We start from the raw sequence: 26,938 nt of genomic DNA, 5'->3' as shown, positions 1-26,938 counted from the left end.
GGTGTCAGAGTGAAGGGTCCAGGCACAGAGAAGGGCACAGGAGGACACCAGGCATGTTACTCTCTTGCTCTGGTCTTGGGAGACCAGGCAATGCTGGGAGAAGGAAGGAGCCTTTTCTCTGAATAAAGAGCGAATCTCTCAGCTCTGGGGCTGCAAGCTGGGTCTAGGACAGGCCAGGACTTTACTGGGAGACACATAAAGATGCTCATTAAGCTCCCTCTTGGAAGAAGCAATTAGGAGTAGGAACAGCTACAACCCTGCTGCCTGAGGGCAGGTTGGGTCTTCTTCAATGTAGAGCAATGTGAGTCCAGACTGGGGTGAGGGGACCCCCAACACCAGAGCAGACCAGAGCACACAGCACAATGCTTAACATACAGCACACCCTAATCCAGAAGCACCCAATTCACAGGCTGCCCAAATGTGCTAAAAACAGGACTGCTGGGCCTGGAGAGATAGCGCAGCAGCGTTTGCCTTGCAAGCAGCCGACCCAGGACCAACGGTGGTTGGTTCAAATCCCGGTGTCTCATATGGTCCCCCGTGCCTGCCAGGAGCTATTTCTGAGCAGACAGCCAGAAGTAACCCCTGAGCACCGCCGAGTGTGACCCCAAAACAAAAAACAAACAAACAAAAAAACCAGGAACTGCCTCCCCTGGGAACAGTTCTGTCATTCCTAGGTTTTTCCCACTAGTGCTTGGGGAATCATGTGACACTGAGGTTCACACCCAGGGTCTTACACATGCCAAACAAGCTCTCTACCACTGAGCCACATCCCTCATCCCAAACCCTTTCCTGTTCTTTTTCCTTTTCTTGTTTTCTTTTCTTCTTTGTTTTTTCTTTTCTTTGTCTTTTTTAGTTTTTTTGGGCCACATCCAGCTATACTCTGAGCTCGTACTCTTAGCTCTGCACTCAGGGATCACTCCTGGCAATGCTCAGGGGACCATTTGGAATGTGGGAGATCAAATCTGGTTTGGCAGCGTGCAAGGCAAATGCCCTTCCGCACCGTACTATCTCTCTGGTCTCTTCTATTTGAAATTGATATTGTAACATTTTCTTGTACACATTACCCAGCTTCGTATATTTTTATGTAATCTTTTTTAATTTCAACTCCTTTTAGTTAGCTGAAGAACTGAGATGCTGTTCTCACTTCTACCATCCTCCTTTATATTCATTTTCTAGGGGCTGAAGAGATGGTGTCAGTGTTAAGGCATTTGTTTCTGCTATGGCTCACCCAGTTTGATTCCCTGAGCACTGTCCAGTGTGGCTCCAAAACCAAACTATATAAAGAAAAATAAATACTTTCTACATTCTATAGTTCTTGCTGGTTTGGTTTTTCTCCTTTTCCTAGTGACCAGAATTTCTTTATTACTTTTAATCTCTAGATTATTTTTCCACATTATAAAAGATCTTTTTATCAGCATGCCTAATACAAGAATTAAATAATATAAATGTGAGTCAGAGCAGAGGTACCATAGGTAGGGCATTTGCCTTGCATGCAGCTGATCTGGGTTCAATCTCTGGCATCCCATAAGGTCCTCTGAGCACCACCAGAAATACTTTTTGAGCACAGAGCCAGAAATAATACCTGAGCATCACTGGGTCTGGCCCAACAACAAAAAACAAACAAACAGAAGAAGTACTTTTTATTTTACTTAGGATTTATCTAGTCTCAGAGTTCAATACTTCATACTTTTTTTAAGTGAATATTATTAAGTGAATATTATAGGTTGGCAATTTTCTCAGATGCTTATGGCAGTAAACAGGATTAGTTATTTACTTTTGTTGCAAATGTCGAACAGGTTTATTTCTTCTGATGGGAGAGAGGATGTGACTTATGAGCACCAGATCCCTCTAGACACCACAAATCATAATTGAGGTCCTTATCTCTCAGGCCCCTCTCATGATTACCCAAAGAGATAGTAACAACACTTGCCTTGCATGTGGCCAACCCCAGTTTGATCCCTGGCCCCACTAAGCACTGCCAGGAGGAATGATTCTCGAACTCAGAGACAGAAGTAAGCATTGAGCACTGCCAGGGGTGGCCCAAATAGAAGATAAAATAATTATTAGTGAATATCACAGGAACTCTATTATTGTAATGATCTAATTACTGAATGGGAGATTAATTCTCAGTTTGTGAACTATTTTCCAACTGTTTTTTTTTTTTTGGTTTGGGGGCCACATCCAGTGATGCTCAGAGGTTACTCCTGACTCTGCACTCAGGAAGCACTCCTGGTAGTGTTTGGGGAACCATATGGAATACAGGGAATCAAACCCCAGTCAGCAGAATGTAAAACAAATACCCTTACCTACCATACTATTGGTCCAACCCCTCTAACTATTTTTTTCACTAAACCCTTCCTGGGATCATCTGAGGAGCTTATAATTCATAAGTATGCACTTTTTATAAGAAATTCCTTTCTCTTCTCAACAAATTTTTTTCACTAAATTCTCCCTGGGATCATTTGAGGAGCAAAAATTTATAAGCACACACTTTTATAAGAGGTTCCCTTTCTTCCCTTTCCCTGAAATTCATTTCCTAACCCCCTTTCTCACTAAAAGTACCACCAAAAACAGCCATTATCGATGCCCATTGGTCTTTATTTTCTTTTGTCTGTTCATCAATTTTATATTCTTGTATTGTACACAAAGGTGATATTATCCAACTTGTCTTTTTCTTTCTAGCTTACTTTGATTGGCATTACTCCCTCAAGCTTCTTCCTTTTTGCTATTAATGGCAAGTCTTTTGCTTTTCTTCACTGATAATAGCATCTCATTATATAAATGTACTCCTATCTTCCTGATCCAGTCATCTATCAATGGCACTGCAGTTGTTGCCAGTCAAGAGTGTGTCTACCACACTGTAATTCACACTGCAGAAAACACTGGGTGAATCTAATTTTTTGGTGCTATTGTTGTCATCCCTTCCCCAATATCTAAAGTGTTGGGCCATGAGGTAACTTTATTATTATAATACTAAGAAGTCCCCAGAGTGTTTTTCCAAAATGATTTCACTGATTCACATAATTGCCAACAATTCTCCAAGCCTTCTACACTGCTTTTTTGATCGAGCTGCTGTGAAATGGAGAAATGGAGTCCCAGGTGTGAGGTGTAATCTTTATTTGCATTTCCCAGATGGTTAATGTGTGTCCTCTTTGGAGAAGTGTCTATTCAAATCTTCGGTAACCACGGAAGCTGTCAGTCGATCCAAGTTCCCCATTTCCTCTTCCTCTGATTTTTTTTTAAACTTGGTGGCAATGTCAGGGATTGAATCCCAGGCCTCAAACATGCAAGGCAAATATTCTACCTCTGAGGTGCCTTCCCTTCTTTTTCTTTACTGCCTCATGGATGCCATATGAACTAGACCTGAAAAACACAGCCCCCTCACAGAGAACCAACCAATCAGAACCTTTCCCTGAGACTGACTATAAATCAGGGGGTAGACGTTAGTTTCTTCCTTGCTGGTTTCTTTCTGTCCATGTGGCCAACTATAACCCAGCTGACAGATCTTTTTATACATGTTCAATCTACAGCTAGTACAACTGAGGCAAGAACAAATCAGTGAGAGTCCCTGACTTGCCCCTAAACGAACAAAAATAAACAAATGACTTAAGAGAGCTTAAGGATAACTTCAGAAAAGGGCTAGGTATATAGTTGTGAGAAAAGTGTTGAAGATCATGCTGTAATTGGGGGCTTAGGGGCAAAGAAAACCAAAGGGCATTACAGAGCTAAGGGACAAGGAAATCAAGTAGCTCCTGGGATCCAAAGGGAGAGAACTGTAGAAGGAAAATTGTCTTTACAAAAGCAGAGACTGGTGCTATAATACAGTAGGTAGGGCACTTGCTTCACATGTGGCAGCCCTGGGTTTGATCCCTTGCATCTCATATGGCTCTCCAAGCACTGCCATGAGTGATTTCTGAGTGCAGAGCCAGGAGTAACACCAGAGCAATACCGGGTGTGGCCCAAAGTCAAACAAGAGCAGAGCTTTCTGTCAAGGGGAAGAGTCAGGGCAAGTCCATGATAAGATACTGAGCACTCTAGTCTGCTCCAAGCTGCCTTTAACCCCTTGATTCCTACCAGAAGTCAGAGGGTAGAAGTTATACACACACACACACACACACACACACACACACACACACACACACACACACACACACAGTTGACCCATCTCTCAGGGAAAAAAATAAAGTGGTTCTGGAAGGGCACACAAGACCACAGGCACAGAGGTGAGAGAGAGGCCATGTCAAAGACAGCAGAATGGCCATTCCAGGCAGCCCCTTGGTAGTGAGAAGCTACAGGGAAGGTCTGTTTTTCTATCCTTGAATGTGGTGGTGGCCATAATAGAACACAAAGACTTAAAGCACCTGTGATTGGGGGGTTTCCCACAGGCCTGAGACCAGTGGGTGGATTCGCTAAAACTGGAAAGAAGAAACTACAAAAAGGTGACAGGGAGGACTTAAGCCTATACTCTGCAAATTGGCGATCAGCGAGACAGCTGGGATATTGCCATTTCTAAGAAGAAACAGATATCTGATCTTCAGGGACTCCAAAAATCCTTGGAATTTCCTGCAGATGAGAGCATTAAAGGTGTCTTTTGTTATTATGTTAATAAGGTAACTTCTGGAAAGCAACTAAGATGAGAGCTGGTTGCTAGGGGAACCAACCAGTGATTAGATGGTTGAAACCTTCAGCACACCACCCACTGGTTTCCAAGGAGGGAAGAGTTCAAGCAACAAAAGCCAGTGGTTTAACCAACCAACCATGCCCATGCACCAAAGTCTCCATGAGCAAAATTGAAAGGCCAGGGTTTGCAGAGACTCTGGGGTGGTGATTTGGGGAGAGTGGTGTGTGGAGAGAGACTCCAGGACCTGTGTGGCCTTTCCCCACACTTGCTGTCTTTTTCACTTCCGTTTGGCTCTTCCTGAGTTAGGGCCTCTCATGAGAAACTAGTATTTAGTTGTGGAAATAGTTTTCCTGAGTTCTGAGTAAGTCTTACAAACAAAGCCAATCCAAGGACTGGGTCATGAGAATCTCTGGTTAAAGGCCAGAAACACATGGATCTGGGCTGGTGACCAATAGCTCAAGAATGAAGGCTGGGACAGTCTTACAAGTCACTAGTGTAATCAAATGCCAGCTATTGGCAGAGTGTCAGAGTGACAAGAATTGTAGGTGAGGCTGCTGGGTACAGGAATTGCTTTCTGAGGAGGAAGAAGCTTTCCTACCCCATTAGAATTGAATTAGAATTCCTATCTAGGAATCCAACACCAGCCAAGTCACTGGCTGATACAACAGGGTCTACTATAGAAAAGAAAGTGCAGAAGAATGACTCAAGCTACCCACAAACTCAGGAGAAATCCGTGAATGCAGGGCTAAGTCACCATGTTTGAGGTTGATTTGTTACACAGCATAAACTGATACAGCAAGAATCTGACTGACAAGGACTGCAGCTTTGATGCCAGTATCTGAAGCCCTTATTCCAACTTCAATATCTTTCCCCTGAGCCTATTCCTATTGTGAATCTGAATTGGATTTCTCTCACTCAGAGTGAAACTTCAATTTTCCTTTGCCATCCAACGCTGTTTACAATCACCAGAAAATCCTTCATTTCTCTGAAGTTGAAAATAATCTACTCATGGGGTCAATTAATGCAGGGCTTGGGGAGAAAAATGCATTTCCAGGGTGATGTTCTCATTTCACTCGTGGTTATTTGCCTATGCTGGTTTTCACTTTCCTCTTGCAACACTATTAACTGTTTCAAGTTTCCTTGCAAAGCATCCGTTTCCAGGCGAATTTCAAACACATTAGCATTTATGTCTTTGTTAATGTCAAAATGTAACAGATTCTTTTTTAATTTTTGTTTTATTGTCCTTTGATTAAATCTCAACAGTTAACACAGGATTTATCATTCTGAATATATTTCTCCATAAAGTAAGACTTGATTAAAAGATGCAAAATACACTCCACATTAGTAGCCATCTTCTTCCCCAAGTCAGAATTAGTGATGGAGCCAAGCGGGCAGTTGGCATGGCACTAAATTTCTTCAGCTGATCATAATTGGAAGATGAAGTTTCTCCTCAGACCATGACAGGTTGACAAAAGAATCTTTAGACAAACCAGCTCTGACCCAGAAGCCTTTCTTAATAAAACTATGACTCTTAGAATGTTGGGGAAAAATCTACATCTCTTTTATTGTTTTATTCATTTCTTTACTTATTTTGACCTCTGGGCCACACTGGTAGTACTTCACTTCTGGATCTGTGCTCAGAGATCACTCTTGATGATTCTCGGGAACATAGGGAGTGCCAGGGATCAGACTGGGGTAGGACCATGTGTAAAGCAAGAAGCACCTTAACCCCTGTATTTTCTCTCTGTATTACTTCTATACCCCTTTTTCCTTTATCTTTCTTTTTTTTCCTTATTTGTATTTTGGGCCATTTGTATTTTGTAGAATCCCTTGCTGCAGTAATTACGGTAAGCTGCAAGCCCACCTGCTGCTCAGCTGATACAAGGCTGCAGAGGCCCAAGGCTGGCAGGGCCTGGTATTTTGAGGCTTGCAGGGGCCCATGGGGCCCGGCTGCCAGGTAGGACCTCATGCAAACCCAGGGGTGCCAATTTGTAGTGACTGCCCAGCTGGGACTGAGAGAGAAAGAGGAGAGAAAGAGAAATCAAGTGTACTTTTTATTCTTCCTGGAGACTAAGGCCTGCCCCTGCCACTCCAGGGGTGAGAGGGGTGGGGGAGAGAGAGAAAGAGACAGAGAGACAGAGACAGAGAGAGAGACAGAGAGCAAAAGGGGAGGGAGGGAGAGAGGGAAAGAGAGAGAGAGAGATGAAAATTCACCAGACACAGGGAGAGGCCCAAGTTCGAGAAAAAGAGATAGAAACAAAACAGGCAGCATCTCTCTGACACTTTATCTCTGGCCCCTGGGAGACCAGCAGGCACTGCTTTGATCACTAACCTGCACCCATACGTAATGTCCAAGTTTTCCTTTTATACCTGGCTAGACAGGGGCATGTACAAGGGGCATATCCAGGTGTATGTCTAGGTTCAACTGTCATTATATCAAGATGGCCACACCTGAATACTCAGCACTCTAGGAAACATGAGGTGCTGGGGATCAAAGCTGGGTTGACTGCATGCAAGGCAAGCATCCTACATGCTATAGCATTGCTCTGGCTCCTACACTCCTTTCTCAATAAGAGAGTCTTCTCCAGGTATTGATGAATAATTTATAAAACCATTTCTTAGGCAGCTTTTTAGTGTATGTCACAATTAACCTTTCAAGAGTGTTCATATGTGCACGTGCACACACACACACACAATACACACACACATACACACATGATGGTTCAGGTGTTTCTATTCTCATTTTGAGGAGAGACACTCAAGGTTAAAGAGCTGAAATCCTTTCCCAAGAGGCTGGAGCAGTCACCGACAGCACTGGAATCAGACACCAGCATTTTCTGGCGAGAGGTCCAGGTTTTTTCTTAGCCTTGCACTCAACCATCTGAGAGCCTGGGCCAACACAGAAATGCCAACAGCAATTCCCTCATGAGGGAGAGCTCTGCAGGAAACCAGAAGAGCCTTCTTGGCAAGCCATGATCAGGGAGTGGTAGGAAGCTGGAACTGTCCTAGTGACTTGCACCAAGAGCATGATGTGGCAGAATGAGGGACAGACCATGTTCCCCCACAGCACATTCCCCAACCTTCACCCCTACCACCAGAAAACCCAGTAGCTTCTGCCCACACCCTCCATCTTCCCCACAGAAAAATGCCTCAGTTCCTCTACTAAGCTCCAAAAGAAAATGATGGCTGTGACCTTTCCTAAGTAGTCTGGTCCAGCTGATCCCTCTGAGGCCTTCTCAGAATAAGTAGGGACAGGTTCTCCTTTCTGCATGAACACAGCAGTTCACAGACAATCCAACATCATCTGACCCAGCTCCATGACTTAACCTTATCAAACTACAAAACCACCAAATTGTTTCAAGATCTACAGATCCTAGGCTTCACAACTGCTTGTGTGGCCCTAAAATTTCATATTTGTGTCATCCCAGTAGAATCACAGGAAATCTGACAGAAAAGTTACCTAAAAGACCACCAAGCTTGGAGCAGTAACACAGAAGGCTAAACTAGCACCAACCACCATTGAGTAAATCCTAAGACAATGACTTTAGTGACACTGTGGTGAGATTGAAAAATTATTTCAAATGAACCCTTATTGATCTAAGTTCTTCCTAAGACATTCCATTTTTCTTAGTGTTGGAACAAATAATATGAACAATATTAAGTAAATTTGTTTGTGCCTGCAATGGGACAGGCTGGGTTTAGTGGGTGAGAGATTGGGGACACTGGTGAAAGGAAGGTCACACTGGTGGTGGCAATTGGTGTTTGAGTATTTAATACCTAAAATGACTGTATTGTGAACTACTTGGCAAATCACAGTGTTATAATAAAAAAATTAAGACATTATAAAACAAAAAATTAGAGCTCTTATGGGACAGGTCAGCCCAAGCACTGTGGGGCAACAGCTTTTGATCCCTTTGCTGCTCATCCTTTCTTAGTGTAAACCTGCTCTCCCTACAAGAACATTTAGGAAATTATTGTAGCTGCTCTATGTAGTTATCCCTATTACCCCAACTTTTCAACAAGAAAACAGACTCAGAGAGAAGCAAAACGACATGCCAAGGTCCCCTCTAAGATAGCTCAATTTGTAAACTCAGATATCTGTCTCACTTCACAGCCCATATTTTATTTTTCAATTTGGTTTTTAGGCTACATGTGACTGTGTTCAGGGCTTAATCATGGTTCTGTGCTCAGGGACCCAGAAATCACTGGTGAGGCTTAAGGCTTGAGGTTTGAACTCAAGTTAATTTTGTGCCAGGAATGTGTCTAACCTGAGCTACCTCTCTATGGCCTCATAGGCCACATTCTTAACTACATTGTGTTTAGTCATGATCAGTAAGGTGCCTCACTTCCTATGGTAACTGGAGGAGGTCAGACCCACCAGGGAAATGGCCTGGAATTAGCAAGGTGCCCTCACTTCATGAACCCATCCACAACTCAAGGGACTATATTAAGATCTGCACATCTTATTTATTTATTCGTGTATCTGTTTGATTTTGGGGCCACATTGGATGCACTCAAGGCTTATTCATGGCCTTGCCCTCAGGGATCATTCCTGGGAGGGGTCATAGGCCCATATGCTGTGACAGGGATCAATCCCAGGTTAGCTGCATGTACTTAACTTCAGAGGACTTAACTATTATACTATCTATGACTCTGACCTGCACAACCTTTATATTGTCCAGAGATGGTTTCCAGGCCTCCTTCTCTGCTGAGACCTCTTGGGTTAAGAGGATATGCAGAACATTAGCCCAGGATATTTTGCTTCTTTCCAGCCTTGAGACTGTAATCCAACACTTGACTCTATGCTAGGCCATAAGATAGCTCTGTCTGCATCACAGGACCATACAGGAAGCACAGCTCCATCCAAAATTGATGCACTGGGAATGCCTTCTGGGATTCCAGGAATTCTTGAAACCATCATGCAAACAAGCCAGCTTGAGGAGGAGATGCCACCTCACGATGTGAAGGCAGCCTGGACCATCCACTCATTGATCACACATTTGACTTCACGTACAAAGACTTCCCCTGGGGTCAGTGTCTCACTAGACTCTTCAGGCACACAACTTCTCACCTTTCTGAATCTCAGATGGTCTTTCAGGAGTCCAGGCTCATGGTTTGTATGCTGAATGCTGAGAGCTTGCAATGTTCATTCACAATGCTAGTGGGAGCCCCAAAGACTTGGTTTCTCAAATAAGTCCTAAGAGGAGACCCGAGCAATAGGACAGCAAGGATGGCATTTGCCTTACATGAAATTGACCCAAACTTAATTTTCAGCAACCTTATAGTCCCCTGAGCACCAGCAGGAGTGATTCTTGAGCATAGAGCCAAGAGTAATCGATTGCTGGGTGTGGCCCAAAATCCAATAAATAAATAAATAAATAAATAAATAAATAAATAAATAAATAAATAAATAAATAAATAAATGTATTAAATAAAAAGAAGTCCACAGATAACAGATGTAAGTGAGATGACCCCAAGAAACTGGAAGATGCAAAAGATGACCAGAATACCATCAACAACTTTGCTATTTCTTGAGGTTCCCCAATAGAGTACCCATATTTTTTTTACTTGACCCATGGGCACCAAATGACTGATTCAATGTTTGGGTTCACCAGGACTGACCTGGTTGATTAGTTGACTTCAGGCAACCTAATGTGCCTAACTGTTCTGTCAGTAGGAAGAGGTCAAGGACATTACTTCTTATTAGATTCTTAGCAGTGGGGGAATTGGACTTAGAGGATAGACAGTGGAGCCCAGTAGGCTCATTTTTCTCCTTCATCATGGACAGGGACTGGACTCAGTGTGTCAGGAGCTTGCTGCACACTTGTTCCTCAAGGTCACTAGAAGAAGACATTTGATTACACTAGCGTGAGTCTCAGGGGCCACCAAAAAAGGGCTGCCCAGGTGAGAGAGCAGGTGTGGCCAGATCTTTAATCATTCCTCCAACCATACACAAACAAAGGTCAATGAACTGATTCAAGCCAGTTCAGAAGTCTGGACTAATTCATCACCCTTGGTGCCAATCAGATTTGTTGGAACCGTGTCCAGAGATAGAATCAGTCTAGGGAGGCTGCCAAGAGCTCTGCCTGCTGGCGGCAGGGAGCCCAGCCTGCTCCTCCATGTCCCAGGCAATGAACAGCTGGGCATCACAGCCATTCTGAGAGTGTACTCAGATGACTCAGGATCTCTCCACATTCCCAAGCAGGAATGTCAGGGGTAGGCAAGGCACGGGTTCATTTTTTAGACAAAATAAGTAGACATATCTTTGCTCCCTGCTCAGTGTGTGAGTGCTGCCTTTCATGACAACTGTCCTCTCCATCTTCATACAGAAAGTTCTTGTGAGATACCTGACAGGAGGCCCAAAAGTGTTTATGGATAAGAATACATTTGACACGCCTAGACCAGACAGATAGTACAGGAGGTAAGATGTTTGTCTTGCATGCAGCTGATCCTGATTTGAATTCCCAGAACCTCATATTGTCCCCCAAGGACTTCCAGGGATTACTACTCAGCATAGATCCAGGAATAATGGATATGGCACAAATACACCAAAAAGAATACACTTAATTCTCCTACAACAGATAGGGTACTTGCTGTTTATGAGACTAACGCAGATTCAATCCTTGGTATCCTATATGTTACCCTTTGTACTGTTCAGGGAAACTACTGATTGCAGAGACAGGAATAATCCCTGAGCATTTCTGAGTGTGTTCACCTATCAACAGAAGACAGCAACTACTAATGTGTGTATGTTTCAGCTAAGATATCCAAGGTACAAAAGAGACTAAGGTCAAAGTATGAGCCTCAGGTGCTAGCTCCATGCACAGGTCATGCTTCCAGTTAGGACACACTGCTGCTCCTGAAGTTCTTCTTTGAGGGATCACCTCTCCCTCTCACTCAAATTATCATATAAGCACACACACACACACCTTCCTGGACAGGAGAAGATGTGGGGCCCATACCAGGCCATTCAGCATCTGCATCCTTCTCATTACCTGGGACCAATGAGTCTTGAGCTCTCACCCCAAAGTTGCACCATTGAGAAGATCAAGACCAAAGTTGTTTCAGCCATGTGCTTTCTAGAAATTAACACTGCGATGGAGGGCATCTGAGCCATGAATGGGAGAGATTTCTGAGGACTGTTTTCAGTCCTTGAGTCACAGATTCCCATATTCCTTCACCCCATGATTTTCTCATTAGCAGAAGAACATTTCTTCTTTGCACTCAAATTAGTTTCAGCTGAGTTTTGGTCCCATCTCAGACAACAAGGAAAGTCTATGAATGCAGAGAGAATTGGAGGACACTATTCTCTAGGCAGCTCTTGGAGAACCAAGCCTCAATCTGTATGAACAAGCAGAGATACTCAAGAATCATAATATAAACAAGCTGCCATCACCCCATTCACCACAAACACCCCCAAAAAGTCTTGCTGTATTTCTAGGGATGAGTGAAGAAATTGTATTTAAAAAGCCAGGAGTGTAGAGAACAAGACAGTCCCATCTTCATTTCTAGAGCCTACATTGAGTTGTTTCACTTTACTTGCACTTCTTCAACTTGATGACCCCATTTTCCAAAGTAACTGTGCATAATTTCTAGAGGGTTTGTCTTGCTGTGGCAACAGGAATGTGCCTCTCTTTCCACATCCCAACCTGGCCACCCAGATTTGCAACAAAATATTAGATGAAAACTTGCCAAGAGCTCTTGTCAAGACCAAAAGCTGAGCACACTCAATGGCAGAAAATATCAGCATCTTATTTTGGAAGTCCAGATACCAAGGCTCAATGGATAAAGGCAGGACCAGTCATGGGGATACATTGGTTAGAGAAAATCCAAGGAGGGTGAACCAAAGCAGGAAGAGACCAAGAGAACTAGGGGGGATGGTTGCACAGAGGGTGTAGTGAGTTTGGCTCATTGCACAATAAGGGAAAAAATGTGTGAAAAAGAAACTTCTATCAGGGTACTTTTGGTGGCGGATTAACCCCAAAGGAGACTCAGGAAAAAAGAACTACTTATCCCTAGAGGCAGCCTGGGATGGGCTAGTTCAGCTTGACTCAGCAGTTTATCAAGTCTCCAGTGACTCAGGTTTTTCCAACTCTTTCATTTGGCCTTGGTTCTGATTACAGACCACATCTCCAGCACATGATCCAGCAAAGATGATGAAACTTTGTACATGAAATGCTCAGAAATGCAAGGCCTGCCAGGGCAGGAAGGAGAACCTTCTCTTTCAGAAAGAGGGAGCCTAGCCCAAAGGACTCCCAGGTGCCCCAGAAGTTTCTGGATGGCTATGGGCAGGCAATTAACAAGGTAGCAAATCACAGAAAACCTGATACCAAGACTCTGGTAATAGCCTTACAGCATCCATTCCTTAATATTTTCCTTCAAGCAAGTAATCTCTTCCATAACTTTCATTCCTTTAAGTAGACAGTTTAATGTCACCAGTATGATTGAACCACCACTAAATTCATTTTCCCCTGAACTCTGTTCAAATAATTCATAATGATTGAAACCAATGTTGTTTGTCTGTTTGACTTAGCAATTATATATCATTGTAGCTATAATGTTGGGGAAATAGTAGCGGAGGTAAGCCCATTTACTTCTTGTTCTTGGGCCTTCATCTCAAGAAATCCTTAACGAAGAGCTCTAAGGGGCACTGTGACTACCCCTCCCCAGAACTCCTGAGAGGGGTGTCCCAATTTTGAAGATAAAGTAAATCATATAAGGGACTCTGGCTTCAGGTATAGTGACTAGTGACACCTCTTTACAACATATTTTGTTCCATTTCCATTCAAATCCAAAACCCTGAGACAGAGAGTTCTCAGGAGCCATGGACAGGCTTTGCATAAGCAAAGACCTGAGTCTGATCACCTTTATCACATGTTCCCCAAGCACTACCAGTATACCCCTGAAGACCCTCACCCCAGCACTGCTGTAATCAGCAGCCCACAGAGATATTATGCTGGAGCACTGACCACCCATCCAGTTGGCTGAGTATTCCTGGGAGTGATTTCTGCACCTCCAACCTCTTCTGGGACACCCCTTATGGTGGATGTAGTGTGCCAATGATGTGTGCATAAGCTATTGTGAACAGTACATCACACATGGCCAGAAAAAGAGAGTTAAATAAGACTGGAGGACATCTGGGCCCATGCTTTCTTGGCCTCCTCACCTGCACTTACCCCAAAAAGAAACATCATCTGTGCACAGAGAGGGTCCAGTGCTTGATACTTACATCAGAGGCAGGGCCCTTGTCAGCACCCGGGCAGGAGAAAGTGACGAACTCATGGCACCGCTTGTGCACAACGAAACAGCAGACTACAAAAGAGAAAACAAAGGAGAGGGGAGTGAGGAAGGAAGACCTTAATAAACCTGGACCTCAAGACAAAGCTTTCATCAAAATGAACAAGACAACTTCCAACCCTATCTGTGGACAGTTTCTCTTGGCCACATTGAACTATACCCCGCAGATCAGATACCTAAACTCTGGGTCTTCTTGGAGTGAGGGAGGGCAACCTCCCCTCTGTACTTCTGGAAGCCTCTGCAGCCACAGACATGTCCCACCACAGCCACCATGTCAGTTCATCGGCCAGCTACAGACTAATCTTATCCTCAAAAGAGATGTAAGTCAAGCCATGAAAATTCATGAGCACACCATTCTTACAGCTGAAAACCCTGGGGTGCTCTGGCAGGGGACAGCAAAGAACTTGGGGCAACAAGTTCCTACCTTGCCAAACCCTCTGCAGCTGCACTTCCACAACCCACAATCATAGCCCATGCCATAACTTCACTGCTTTTCCACTAATCTCTGCAGAGACAAGAACTCAGGGATGCTGGTTTGGGGGATGTGATCTCTGAGTCTTTTTAGAGTGAGTGCAGGAAGCTTTCAATCTCCCTTCCACTTCTCTGTATTCTGGGAGCCCCAGCAACCACAAACATATCCCACAACCACTGCCATGTCAGTTCATCAGCTCAGCTCCACAAATCCTGGAATTTTGGGGATGTGTGGCCACTTATGTGGCTGTGCAATACCTCCAAAGTTTTCCCAGTGGGGAGGCACCAAATTAGATGTAAAAGTAGCGTAGAAGCCACACAAAGTCACAAAGCCACACAAACAAAAATTCAACTAGCAACAAAGTAAACCTCCTGACTTACTGACCCTCTTGTGAGATATAACAATTTTCACAAATTTTCTTTTACTGAACTTTTTGATAATTCCATTAGCATTCAGTTGTAACAAGCAATATAAAGCAAATTATTTCATGGCTGCCAAGAGGGCAGGTTTGGGGGTGGATGGGAAACTGGAAGCAATAATAAAAGGAATTTTACACCGGCTATTGGTGTTGGAACATAGAATGCCAGAAACAATTGTATTATGAACAAGTTTGCAAAACACTATGTTTAAATGAAGTAAAAACAATTTTATTTAAAAAGAGCATATATATTGGGCCTGGAGAGATAGCACAGCGGCGTTTGCCTTGCAAGCAGCCGATCCAGGACCAAAGGTGGTTGGTTCGAGTCCCGGTGTCCCATATGGTCCCCCGTGCCTGCCAGGAGCTATTTCTGAGCAGCCAGCCAGGAGTAACCCCTGAGCATCGCCGGGTGTGGCCCAAAAACCAAAAAAAAAAAAAAAAAAAAAGAGCATATATTTATGCTAGTTAGAGAAATAATTACACTGAGAACCATCATAACAAAATGTGACTGAATAAAGGAAGTTGAAAGCTTGTCTAGAGCACAGGCGGGGGTGGGGTGGGGAAGAGGGACACTTGGGATATTAGTGATGGGAAAGTTGCACTGGTGAGGGTTTTTTTTTTTAATTAAAATATAGATATCACAAATAAATAGCCTTTACTAAAAAAGAATAAAAAATTAAAAAGCATATATCTAATATGCTTCTAGATAGCCTCATCAAAGATGACGTGGATAGGTAGGTACAAGAGATGGTACAGGAGATATGATGCTTGTCTTGAACACAACCAGCCTGAGCTTAATTTCTGGAATCCTGGGTATTCTCAAATCCCACTAACAGTTTTTCCTGAGCACAGAGCCAGGAAGAAGCTCTTGAGTCCTGCCAAATATGGCCTCCAAAACAAAAAAAGCAAAACATAAAGATCACAAATGTTTAGAATTCTATTACCAGAGCTTAAAGACAACATAACAGTTAGGTACATGTCTGGAATGTGCCTGATCCAAGTTCAATTCCTTATATTACATAAATCTTCCCAAACACTGCATTTGGAACAGAACTGAAGGCTCTCAGCACTGCCAGAGTAGCCTGAGTATCACCAGCACTGGCTGGAGTAGTATCACAACCTCAAGCTCTCGCCTTGAACCCACAGTTGAGTTGGCCAAGAATTGCCAGTGGCACTCCTGGATTCACTGAGCATTGCTTAGGAGCCACTTCAACATTATATTCCCACACAGATTGTTTAAATTACTTGGTCTTCCACTGATTTAAGAACAGGCATTATTTCTTAGATCAGGCAACAGAGGAAGTAGCTGGCTCATTTTTAAGGCCATAATGAATAAAAATATATATGCTTAAACACCAAATCGGACTTTAAGAAATGTATAGAACATACAGGGTGTGCAGAAGCCGAGACTAAATGGAAATTCAGACCCACACCTTCATCTCTACTAGACGTGAGGGCAGAGATGGAAACAACAGTGTTTACATTGGTGTTTTCACAGTCTTCCCACAAATACACACTAGCATATACGTGAATCTGTAGAACCTAAATGCATCGGTGCTGCATTTGCATAATGTGCTGCAGCACCATTATATTGAGACTATAGCAACTCAAAGAGGTCATCAAAGAATCTGTACTATAGAAAACTGATCTTGGGAGTTCTGATCTTCTGATGAGATTTTGGTGGGGTTTTTTTGTTTTTGTTTTTGTTTGTTTGTTTGTTTGTTTGGGGTTTGGGCTCATACCTGGCAGTGCTCAGGGGTTACTTCTAGCTCTATGATCAGAAATCGCTCCTGTCCGGCACGGGGGACCATATGGGATGCAGGGATTCGAATCACCATCCTTCTGCATGCAAGGCAAATGCCCTACCTCCATGCTACCTCTCCGGCCCCATAATATTGGTGTTTTAATCTACTTTTCTAAACTCTAAGCTGTATGTGTTAAGGGAGGGCACCATTTTGGAGGAAACGACTCAGAATCCCCCTAAAGGACCGACCGTGCTGGGCAGTGATGACATCACAGAGTCCATTAAAGTGCACCTGCATCAGCAAGGCCTCCAGTTCAATAATCTAACCACAATCAGTTGGTACATTCTTTCTTTGGGGAATGGGATAGGAAGGATGTTGGGACCACATCCAGTGGGACTCAGAGTTCACCCCTGGGTTGGTGTGAATCTTGGACAGAATTTGAACTGAAGATGGTAGCATACAAGGTAAATGTTTAATATCTCTACTTTCTCTAGCTTGGTTTGCACCTTTAGATGTGACCACCAACTTAAATAAAATACAAATGACAAAGGCACATAATAAAGGATGCAATGTGACAATCATAAAATAACAATAGCAATAAAAATATTGGGGCTGGAGTGATAGTATAGCAGGGACTTGCCTGGTAGATAGTAAGGTGCTTGCCTTGCAGACAGCCAAGCCAAATTCAATCCCTGTTACCCATTATGGTTACCAAAATAAGTCCACCACAAAGAAAACCAAAAAACTCACTGGAAGATGGAAAACTACAACATAGCGAGGTAATTTCTTTAACAAATAAAGTGTGAGAGGATAGGACAGACTTTGGGACAGAAGTTATTTTGTACGATAAATACTGTAGTGGTGGGGACATTTATTAATAAAGAATATATAGCAGAATGACTCCTAATACAAACTGTAGGTTTCAATTCATCATAAGCTGTTAAAATTGGCTCTCTGACTGTAAGAAATGTATCACTCCAGAAAAAATGTTAATAATAGGGGGCCTGAGACAGGAAGAAGGTTGAGCGGGCAGATTAGAACTCTCTGTACTTTCTGTTCAATTTTTCTATAAATCTAAAATTGTTCTCCACTATAAGCAACTAAAAGAAAAAAAATTAGACCTTCAAAAAGAAAAAAGTGTGGGCAGAGGAGAAAGTTCTTCACAGATACTTAAACATTTATCAACGAATTGTGATATACAGATCTTTAGGGGGAATTTAATCTAAATATGAATATGGTCAGATTATCACCTTTTGATATGAAAAATGACTGAGATTAAATCATTGTAATTTTGTGTTCATTTTCTTTAAAGAATACTTATCTTTGTGGATGTACTCTGGAATCTCAATGGGTAAAATGATTCAATTCCAATAAATTCAGTAAGCCAAGAAGGAATAGAAAGAGGGCAATTATAGCTATAGAGAGGGAAACATGGATCAAGACTGATCACTACTGAAACTCAATGAAGCACATGTGAGGGAGAATTCACTACACTTATTTGTAAACTTTTATGTATGCTTAATATAAAAACTGTGGAGCTGGAGCAATAGTCCAGCAGGTAGTGTGCTTGACTTACATGTGGCCAACTCAGGTTTGATACCCAGCATCCCATATGGTCCCCTGAGCATCAAGAGTAATTCCTGAGTCAGGGCCAAGAGTAACCCCTTTTTTGCTAGGCAGGCAAATAAAACATACAAACAGAAAAGAGAAACAAAATATATAAAACTTACTTATGATTTCAATGGCCGGGGCCATTGATCTCAAAAGTGGGGCCAATATCTTTCTCTTGCTTACTTCATTGACTATTAATGTTAGCTGTCTTTGGTAAATATATTTTGTTTTCTTGGGGGGGGGAGAGGTGTTTGTTTGGAGGTTACACGTAACAGCACTCGGAGCTTACTCCTAGCTCTGTGCTTGAGTTGAGGTAAAAGAAGTTTTTTCTAAGGACATTTCAGAGAGAAAGAAAAGAGAGAGAAAATATGTGTATCTCTCTATGCCCTTGTATCTGTCTATGCTGAGAGAAATACATGAGTATTAAAAAGGCCAATTACCTTTTTACCTGGGTAGTACATATTACTTTTAGGTCTCAACTTTTCACTTTTCCATATTTCTTGAAAGCTTACAATGAGCACAAATTAGTTATGCAACTGATATGTGTTTCCTTTTTAAATAAAACAGATATTCAAATAAAAAACAAATGGGGAGGGGAAGGGAAATACTATAGCCAACACTGGAAATGCAAAGGATGGACTTATCATAGAACCAACATAGCTAATGAGAAAATCATAAAATTAGAAGTCTAAATTAAGGAATTTCCCTAAATTCTGTTTTTAAAATAATTCAGAGAAAGAGGTAAGGCACTTACTTGTCTTACACACTGTTCAATTCCTTGCACCACAGTCAGGGGTGATTTCTGAGCAGAGAACCATGAATAAACCCCAAGCAAGCCAGGTATGGCCCCAAACAAAAAGAACTTCTAAGAAAATAATAAAAGAAATTATATGAATCTGTTGAATAGATCAATAAGTGTAATAACCATCTAAAAGAATATTCATAAAAAATATTGAATTGAATGTGATCATGAAAAAAAGGCAGAAGAAATGTCCCTTAAAACGTGAGTCTTTCCATTGGAAAATTACCAAGTGTCACTAGGTATAAACAGAAAAGAAACATTTCTGGTAAGGGACCCAAGGCTCTGAGAGCATTGAGAGTCACCAGAGGCAGGCAGAGGGCCAGCCAAGGTACTGACCAAAGAGCCAGAGCCACATCAACATCAGATTCCTTATCTGCAACTCTGAATTCTAGAATATGATGAAGCCAAAATCTTTAATGGTTTAGGAAAATTCACTCTTGAGCATCTCAGACACAGCCAAAATAGCATGGAAGTGAGCAGATAACAGAAAGATGCTTCCAGAACACAACAACTTAGAAAACCATTTCCCCAAAGAGAAGCATTTGAGAATGCAGCTGTGAATCATAGGACAACAGGACACATTTGAAGAAATGTGTCACTGAGTGATATTGTCATTGTGCAAATGTCAGCAAGTGCAATTACACCAACCTCACCAATGCCACCTAACACGTTCAAGAGGCGCTACCTGTCCACCAGAAATGTAATCACCTGAGTACAGCCACCAAATGCAGAGGAAGAAACATTGCTGAAATGAAACACAAAAAGAAGAGGCACACCTGAGTCCAAAGAAGTGGGACTCAGAGGGACTTAGGGCAACTGACATCTCAGAATAGAATTTTCAATAGGAACACTCTATCTATCTATCTATCTATCTATCTATCTATCTATCTATCTATCTATCTATCATCTACCTACCTACCTACCTATCTATCTATCTATCTATCTATCTATCTATCTATCTATCTATCTATCTATCTATCTATAAAAACTTTAAATCAATAGAAGGAAAAGCCAGAAGAGATAGGACAGTGGATAGGGTGCTTGCCTTGCATGTGGCTGACCTGGGTCAATTCACAGTACCCCATATACCCCCCCCCAGAAGTGATTCCTGTGCACAGAGCCAAAAGTAAGTCCTGAGCACTGCCATCTGTATGCCTCCCAAAAGTAAATTAATTAACTGGAAAATCTAGACCCAAATATTCAATCCAATTATTCTTAAAAGAACCCCATTACATCCATGGTCTACCAAGTATTCCCCTCCCCACTTTTAACAATTATAGAACACCATTTGAATGTTAAACTCTTGAATTCATTTGTAATTTCTTGATATCTGATATGACACAGACATCTAATTTTACAAATAGGTAATCAATTGTCTCAGCATTTTTATTGAATAATTCATTCTTTCCTTGCTGATTGCAAATGCCAACTTTATTGTATCCTAAATAATTACAAATACTACCATCTCTCTATGGGGCCTGGTTCTGTTTTACTGATCTGTCTTGTCGTACAGCAATAAGGGTTTTAATTATAGTAGCTTTATAATATGTTATATCTTGGCAGAGCAAGAACTCCCTCATTATCTTTATTTTCAACATTTTCTTGGCAATCGCTGTATGCTTATTCTTCCAAGTGAGCTCAGAATCAGTTTATCAAGCTTTTAAAAAAACACTAATGGATTTTTTTTTGGAATTATATTTAGTCAATCCCCCAAAAATTATTGGAAAATTTAGAAACTGAAAATAAAATTCAAAATAATTGACACTTATACCAATGAGTTTTTCTATCAGAAATAAGGTGCATCCTTGTAAAACTATTTTATGTAAAAGTAGGAGAGATAGTGCAGCACATAAAAGGGCTTGCCTTCACTGAGGCTGACCTGGTTTCAATCCTTAGCATTTCCTATGGTCCTCCAAGAACCATCTGGAGTGATTCCTGAGCACTCAGCCAAGATTAAACTCTGAGTACTGCTGAGTGTGGCTAAAAACCAAATAAACAATAAATAAAATTATTTGACATTTCCCAATAGGCTTTGGTTTTCTCCATAGGTTCTTTACAAACCTCATTTTACATGAGGGATCCATTTTAAAGTTAATGTAATTTGGACTTTTTTCTTTCTTTTTTTCTCAGATATAGTTTAATTTTTTATTTTTTTATTGAGACCACTGTGAATTACAAGTCCTTCATAGTTGTATTTCAGGCATAGAATGACAGTGAATTATGGCCATTCCCACCACCAGTGTTGACCTTCCTCCACCAGAGTTCCCAGCATGCATCCCGTACCTCCACCCTTAGCCCTGGGTCTACCAATATAACAGGTCCATTTTGTGTCTAGCTTCTTATATTTTGTGTCTCTTGGTTCTATTGTTGTTGACTTTGGCTTGGGGATTTAGTTCTGACCATTTTTTTCCACCCAATATAACTGAAAATTGAAGACCCACTCTGGGCTCTACTTTTTTTTTCTTTTCTCAATTTATAGAAAGACATAGACACATGAGGTAAAACAAAGTGATTTATATTCCCAGTTTGTATGAAAAGAGTGAGCACCCCTATCTAGAAGGTGTAAATAAAATTGAAAAAGAGGGGGGCTGGGGCCGGAGAGATAGCATGGAGGTAAGGTGTTTGCTTTTCATGCAGAAGGTCGGTGGTTCGAATCCCAGCATCCCATATGGTCCCCTGAGCCCACCAGGAGTGATTTCTGAGCATAGAGCCAGGAGTAACCCCTGAGCACTGCTGGGTGTGACCCAAAAACCAATAAAATAAAATAAAATAAAATAAAAAATAAAGAAAAAAAAAGAATAAAAAAAAAAAAAAAAAGAAAGAAAAAGAAGGGGGCAAGTATGGCAGTTTTGTTTTGTTTTGTTTTGCATAGGCACAGTAAGCACTGGGGAAATTAGGAAGTAAATAGCCATGCCCCTCCCCCAAAAGGCAAAAGACAGGGTTTCTCTACCCATGACATATACTGTCATAAGAGCGACTACAGGCTCCAAGGCATGTTAATTGTCCAACCCCAAGGTCTTTCTTTATGGAAAAGTTCTACTTAGTTGTGGATGTCATAGTCAGTCTTCTGTAATTAGAGATCTTGGTTTTTTGCACAGGTCCTAAGTCAAAGGCAGATGTCACAAAACATTTTGATTCCATCTCACTGTTAGGTGGTGAGGTAGGGACACCTGCCTGTAGAGCGAGTTGTTGATGTTTCATCAACCTCATCATCAGGTGTCATATGAACCTACCCTGGAGTAAGTTGATACTAAGGTGGCATTTAGGCTTCCTTCATGGGGAGTGTGATTCCTGGTGCTGGTGCAGAAAACTGGGCCAGTTTCAATGTTGGGATCCAAGGTTCGATCAATTGAGGCTTAAGTGAAATCCCTGACAAATGTTCAGGATGAAAGGTGTCCTGCACTATAAAGCTTATGGGTACTTAATACTATTCTTTTCATTTTGTTTTCCTGGTTCTTATCCACAAATAAGAATCAAGGCCAAAGAAGATGAATCCAACAGGCTGCCATGTGCTTCTCATGCAGGAGCCCTGATTTGATCCCTAGTACTGCAGGGTCCCTGAAGAAACCCCTCAGCACTGAGCTAATAATAACCCTCATGCACCACCAAGAACCACCCCCCCAATACGAAATAGATACACTTTCTTTAGATTTATTTTTGCAAACTCATAGTAGCTTACAAACTTTAAGCTATTTGCTTTGAATTTCCCAGGCATAAAATCCTATGTCCCAATTTGTATTTTTCTTTTTTCCTTCCTGATTAATAAGCTTTTCCCCTCCCTCTATCCCACATATTTTTATATCTATAACTTTTAATACAATGAGGAGTCACAAACACAGTCCAGCCCCCATTTTGAGAGCTCCCCAATTTCACCACTCTTTTGAGGGGACACATCCAGCGACGCACAAGGGTTATTCCTGGCTTTGCACCCATGAATCACTTCTAGTGGTGCTTAGGAGACCATAGAGAATGCTGGGGATCAGTCCAGGTTGGCCTCATGTAAGGCAAGTGACCTATCAGTCATGCTATCTTTCGACCCAAACTCTCTTGTTGTTTGTTTGTTTGGTTTGGTTTTGGGCCACACCCGGCGACGATCAGGGGTTACTCCTGGCTCTGCACTAAGAAATTACTCCTGGCTCAGGGGACCATATGGGATGCCAAGGATCGAACCCAGGCCCATCCCAGGTCAGCCATGTTCAAGGCAAATGCCCTACTGCTGTGCTATTACTCCAGCTCTCCAACTCTCTTCTTTTTTTTTTTTTTTTTTTTTTGGTTTTTGGGCCACACCCGGCAGTGCTCAGGGGTGACTTCTGGCTGTCTGCTCAGAAATAGCTCCTGGCAGGCACGGGGGACCATATGGGACACCAGGATTCGAACCAACCACCTTTGGTCCTGGATCAGCTGCTTGCAAGGCAAACGCCACTGTGCTGTCTTTCCGGGCCCTCCAACTCTCTTCTTAACCTAAACTGGAGGCTTCAAATTTCCCTGGAAATTGCTGCTAATATTCCACTTCTTCTGAGATGGTGGCATCTGGTCAGTCTCAGTCTTTCTTTACACACATTTTTTTCCAGAATTTTCTCTTCTATGTTGCAATTTCATTATTCTATCATCTTAAAGAAGAAACTCATAGATATATTTATGAATTTCACTGGATTTTTTTTCTTTATGGATTGCTACTTTTGTCTTCATTATTTATATTGGTACTGATATTACTTATTAGAAGTATGAACTCGGTTGCTAGATCTGGGTTTGGATCCTGCATTCATCATCTGCAAACTCTAATACTTAGACACATTATCTTATCTCCGTGTGATTCAATTTCCTTTCTGGGAATTGGCAGTGATGATAACAGTGCTCACATCATGCCAGGATGGTCAAAATGAAATGAATAAGTCCATGCTCAGGACTATACCCAGCAGAACATGAGTATTCCACAAATACTGCCTGCTATTGTTTCTTGTTCTTTTGAAAGCTTCTTGAATTGACTGCTCAGATCATTTCTTCCCCTCTATGTCATTAAACATTTAAACCTATGGAGGCTAAAAACCTTCCTTTTAAGTACAGTTTTGGCTGCATTCTATGCTTTATAATTGGAGCCATCAACTGTTGACAGTTTCTAGAGTCTATAATTAGGATCTACATTTTGTTTTTGACCCAGAACTATTTAGAAAAGTAATTCCCTGCCTTTCTCTGAACAAATAGTTGCTTCTGGCTAGAATTTCCTTCTAAACCTGCAATCAGTTAGGATCTTCACCTCTGTTATGCTTTTCGAGGGAAGAGGATTCCTCTCTCATTTACTAGTGTCTCAAATAAAAGGCAACTCTTGGGACATAACTGACATAAATTCATGCTTGGGTGAAGGAAAATAAAAACTATCAGCAATCATAGAAAAAGAAGCAAATCAACCAAATTTGTAGCAGCTCTACTTACATACACACACATACACACACACACACACACACACACACACACACACATGATCACCACAACCACATATACCAAGAATGGCACATCTGGCACTGAAAGGATGGGTGTTTTCAGGTCGTCTTCCCATAAGCCAAATTCCATTGGGCTGGACTCCAGCTAACTAACTCAGATCTGGAAACAAATGTTTGAAAATAGACAAACTCCCAAAGCAGGTATTTCTCCTTTTCACAATGTGCTCAGTAAGGCTGTACAAGTGAAACTCCCATTAACTAAACACAGTTGAAAGAAAAGTAGTAGACCGCTATTTAAAGTAACAAACCAAATCATTTTGTGATACAAATAAACACCCCCTCATTCCTGTTTGGCAAATTCTGGGTAAGCCCAGCCTTTTCTTAAATAAGAGACAACACGTATTGAGCTGCGGAAACATGTGCCACGTCCTGCTTTCCAACAGGTAAGAGCCAAGAATTCAGCTGCTTTGTGGTTTATTCAATGATGCCTTGTTCGGCAGAGATGGGAACCTGGTGGCCAAAGCTAAAGCCAGCCGATGGCCCTTGTTACTGAGCAGTTCACCAGTAGAGGAGCCAGAGAAGCAGTGGAAATGTCTGTGGGACAGGGATCATCTGAGACAATTCATGAATGACCTGTGTTAAGTGTAGAAACCAGTATTAGATCCCACAGAGATAATATAAAAATGCCAAGTTCTGGCCACATCCATCACTCCTTTTCTTCATCCAGGGGAGCTCATTCAGGCCACACACCAGCTTTGAGGGGAGATTAATGCCCTCCTTACGATGTTCACATCACAATACCTGGACCATGAACCCGGTTCCAATATGTGGAAAATGGGCTTGGCAAAGAGATGACCCAGTGATAGACTTGGAGATGGAAATTACACTAGTTTGTTCTGATGCGAGGCAGTGGAGAGGTCAGAGTGCAAGAAGAAAAGGTGATGAATCACAGAGTTTTGGGGATGATTTGGCTGGAGAGGAACACAAGTCACAAAAGGAAGGGGGTGGTGTCTACAACTGCAAAAGGTCAAGAGCATCCACTGGGGCCACCAGAAGGAGCACAGTCTGGTGAGCCCTCTGATTTTAGTACAACAAAACCCATCTTCCAAAGGGGGAAAAGGATGCAGCTCAGACTAGTGGTGCTTTTAGAACCAGCAAGTCAACACACCCTGCCCCAATCCTCACCTCTCTCTGTGCTTCAGTTTCCTTCTCGTCAATGGAAATACTAGTAGGACCCGCACTTGGAAAGATGCTAAGAGGCTCAAAGAGCACAGTCAGGGCAAAGCAAGTGCTGGAAAATGGCATTTGCTCTGAAGTTATCGGCAACATTTTGTTTGGCAGGTTGGGGTTGGCCAAGGGGGCAGTAGAGAGAATCACTTTTCCTGCATGAAATTCCAGCCTGTGTCTAAGAGGATAGGAGCACGCCCAATGCTTTCCAGAACCCTATTCTCAATGCCAGGCAAAAGGGTCTGAGTACCACTTACCCTCAATTCATTACCATACTGTGTAGATGAGGGCCTCCTGGACCAGAGGATTCTGAGTTAGAATTTCCCCAAGCCTCACCACCACAGGGAGAGAAAGGTGCTGATACGCTTTACAGGGGCAGAGATGCAAGGCTCAGTGACAAGGGATATGCCCATGGGGAACCCAGCTAGTCTGCAGCAAGCCTTGCGTTTATTTGAAGCCAGGTTTGTCTTCCTCTGAAGCTCACACTCCCCACTTCCAAGATGCTGTTGCATTTGTCTGTCATTCATCTCCTTGTTGCCAAAGGCCATCCTCCCCTGCCTTCCTCTTTTCTGTTGCCATCCAGACACTGGCGAAATCCAACCGAGGCAGGCTTCCTTCCTTCCTTCCTTCGCAACATCTTTGATAGCATCAGCTCCCCTCTACATCCTCCTGTTTCCACCCCAACTGCCCTCAGCTGCTCAGACAGGGAATTCTGCAGAGAAACCTGAACTACTTATCTTTGTCTGGACTGCCCAGATAGCTGATCACCATGAACCAAAGTGTCCATAACCATCAGGGAAAGTGGATCACACAGTGATTGCCAGGACATCTAAATGAGATATCACTCACAGCAGTGTAGCAACAGAGCATGGAGGGCGCTCTTAATGAAGCTTCATTTTCTTCCTTCCTGATGCAGGGATGCATGGAGCAAGCTGGCAGCCCAAATGACCAGAATTCTACACCAGGTGCTAGAGACACTTGCTCTTAGACCTTGAATAAGATCATTAGCCTGGCTGTGTCTCTGTTTTCTAGTCTCTAAAATCAAAAGCAAAAAATAAATAAAATCCAAAGCATAGGAGCTGGAGAGACAGTACAACAGGCAAGGTGCTTGCCTTGATTGCAGTCTACCTGGGTTCAACCCTGACACCACAGGGGGTCCTCCAAGCCCCACCAGGAATTATTCTTGAGCACAGAGGCAGAGTAAGTCCTGAGCACCCTGAGGGTGTGTCTCTCTCCCCAAAAAAGTCATGTTCTCATAGAGTTGTTACAAACTCAAATTAATCCCACCTAAGTGTGCATTGTGCACC

At 42.4% G+C, this 26,938-nt stretch overlaps 1 protein-coding gene across 2 annotated transcripts in view; it reads right to left on the bottom strand.

Annotated features, from left to right (window-relative positions):
• Nucleotides 1–26,938, bottom strand: part of PRKCB (protein kinase C beta) — a 359,342-nt gene that overhangs the window by 181,271 nt on the left and 151,133 nt on the right. For both annotated transcript variants that reach the window (XM_049789114.1, XM_049789113.1), the window contains exon 3: nucleotides 13,851–13,933. In XM_049789114.1, coding sequence (XP_049645071.1) covers nucleotides 13,851–13,933 — 83 coding nt within the window. The remainder of the gene's footprint in view (nucleotides 1–13,850; nucleotides 13,934–26,938) is intronic.

The sequence above is a fragment of the Suncus etruscus genome, chromosome 15, assembly GCF_024139225.1.
Source record: "Suncus etruscus isolate mSunEtr1 chromosome 15, mSunEtr1.pri.cur, whole genome shotgun sequence".
NCBI lineage: Eukaryota > Metazoa > Chordata > Mammalia > Eulipotyphla > Soricidae > Suncus > Suncus etruscus.
This window is presented reverse-complemented; position numbering and strand designations above follow the sequence as displayed.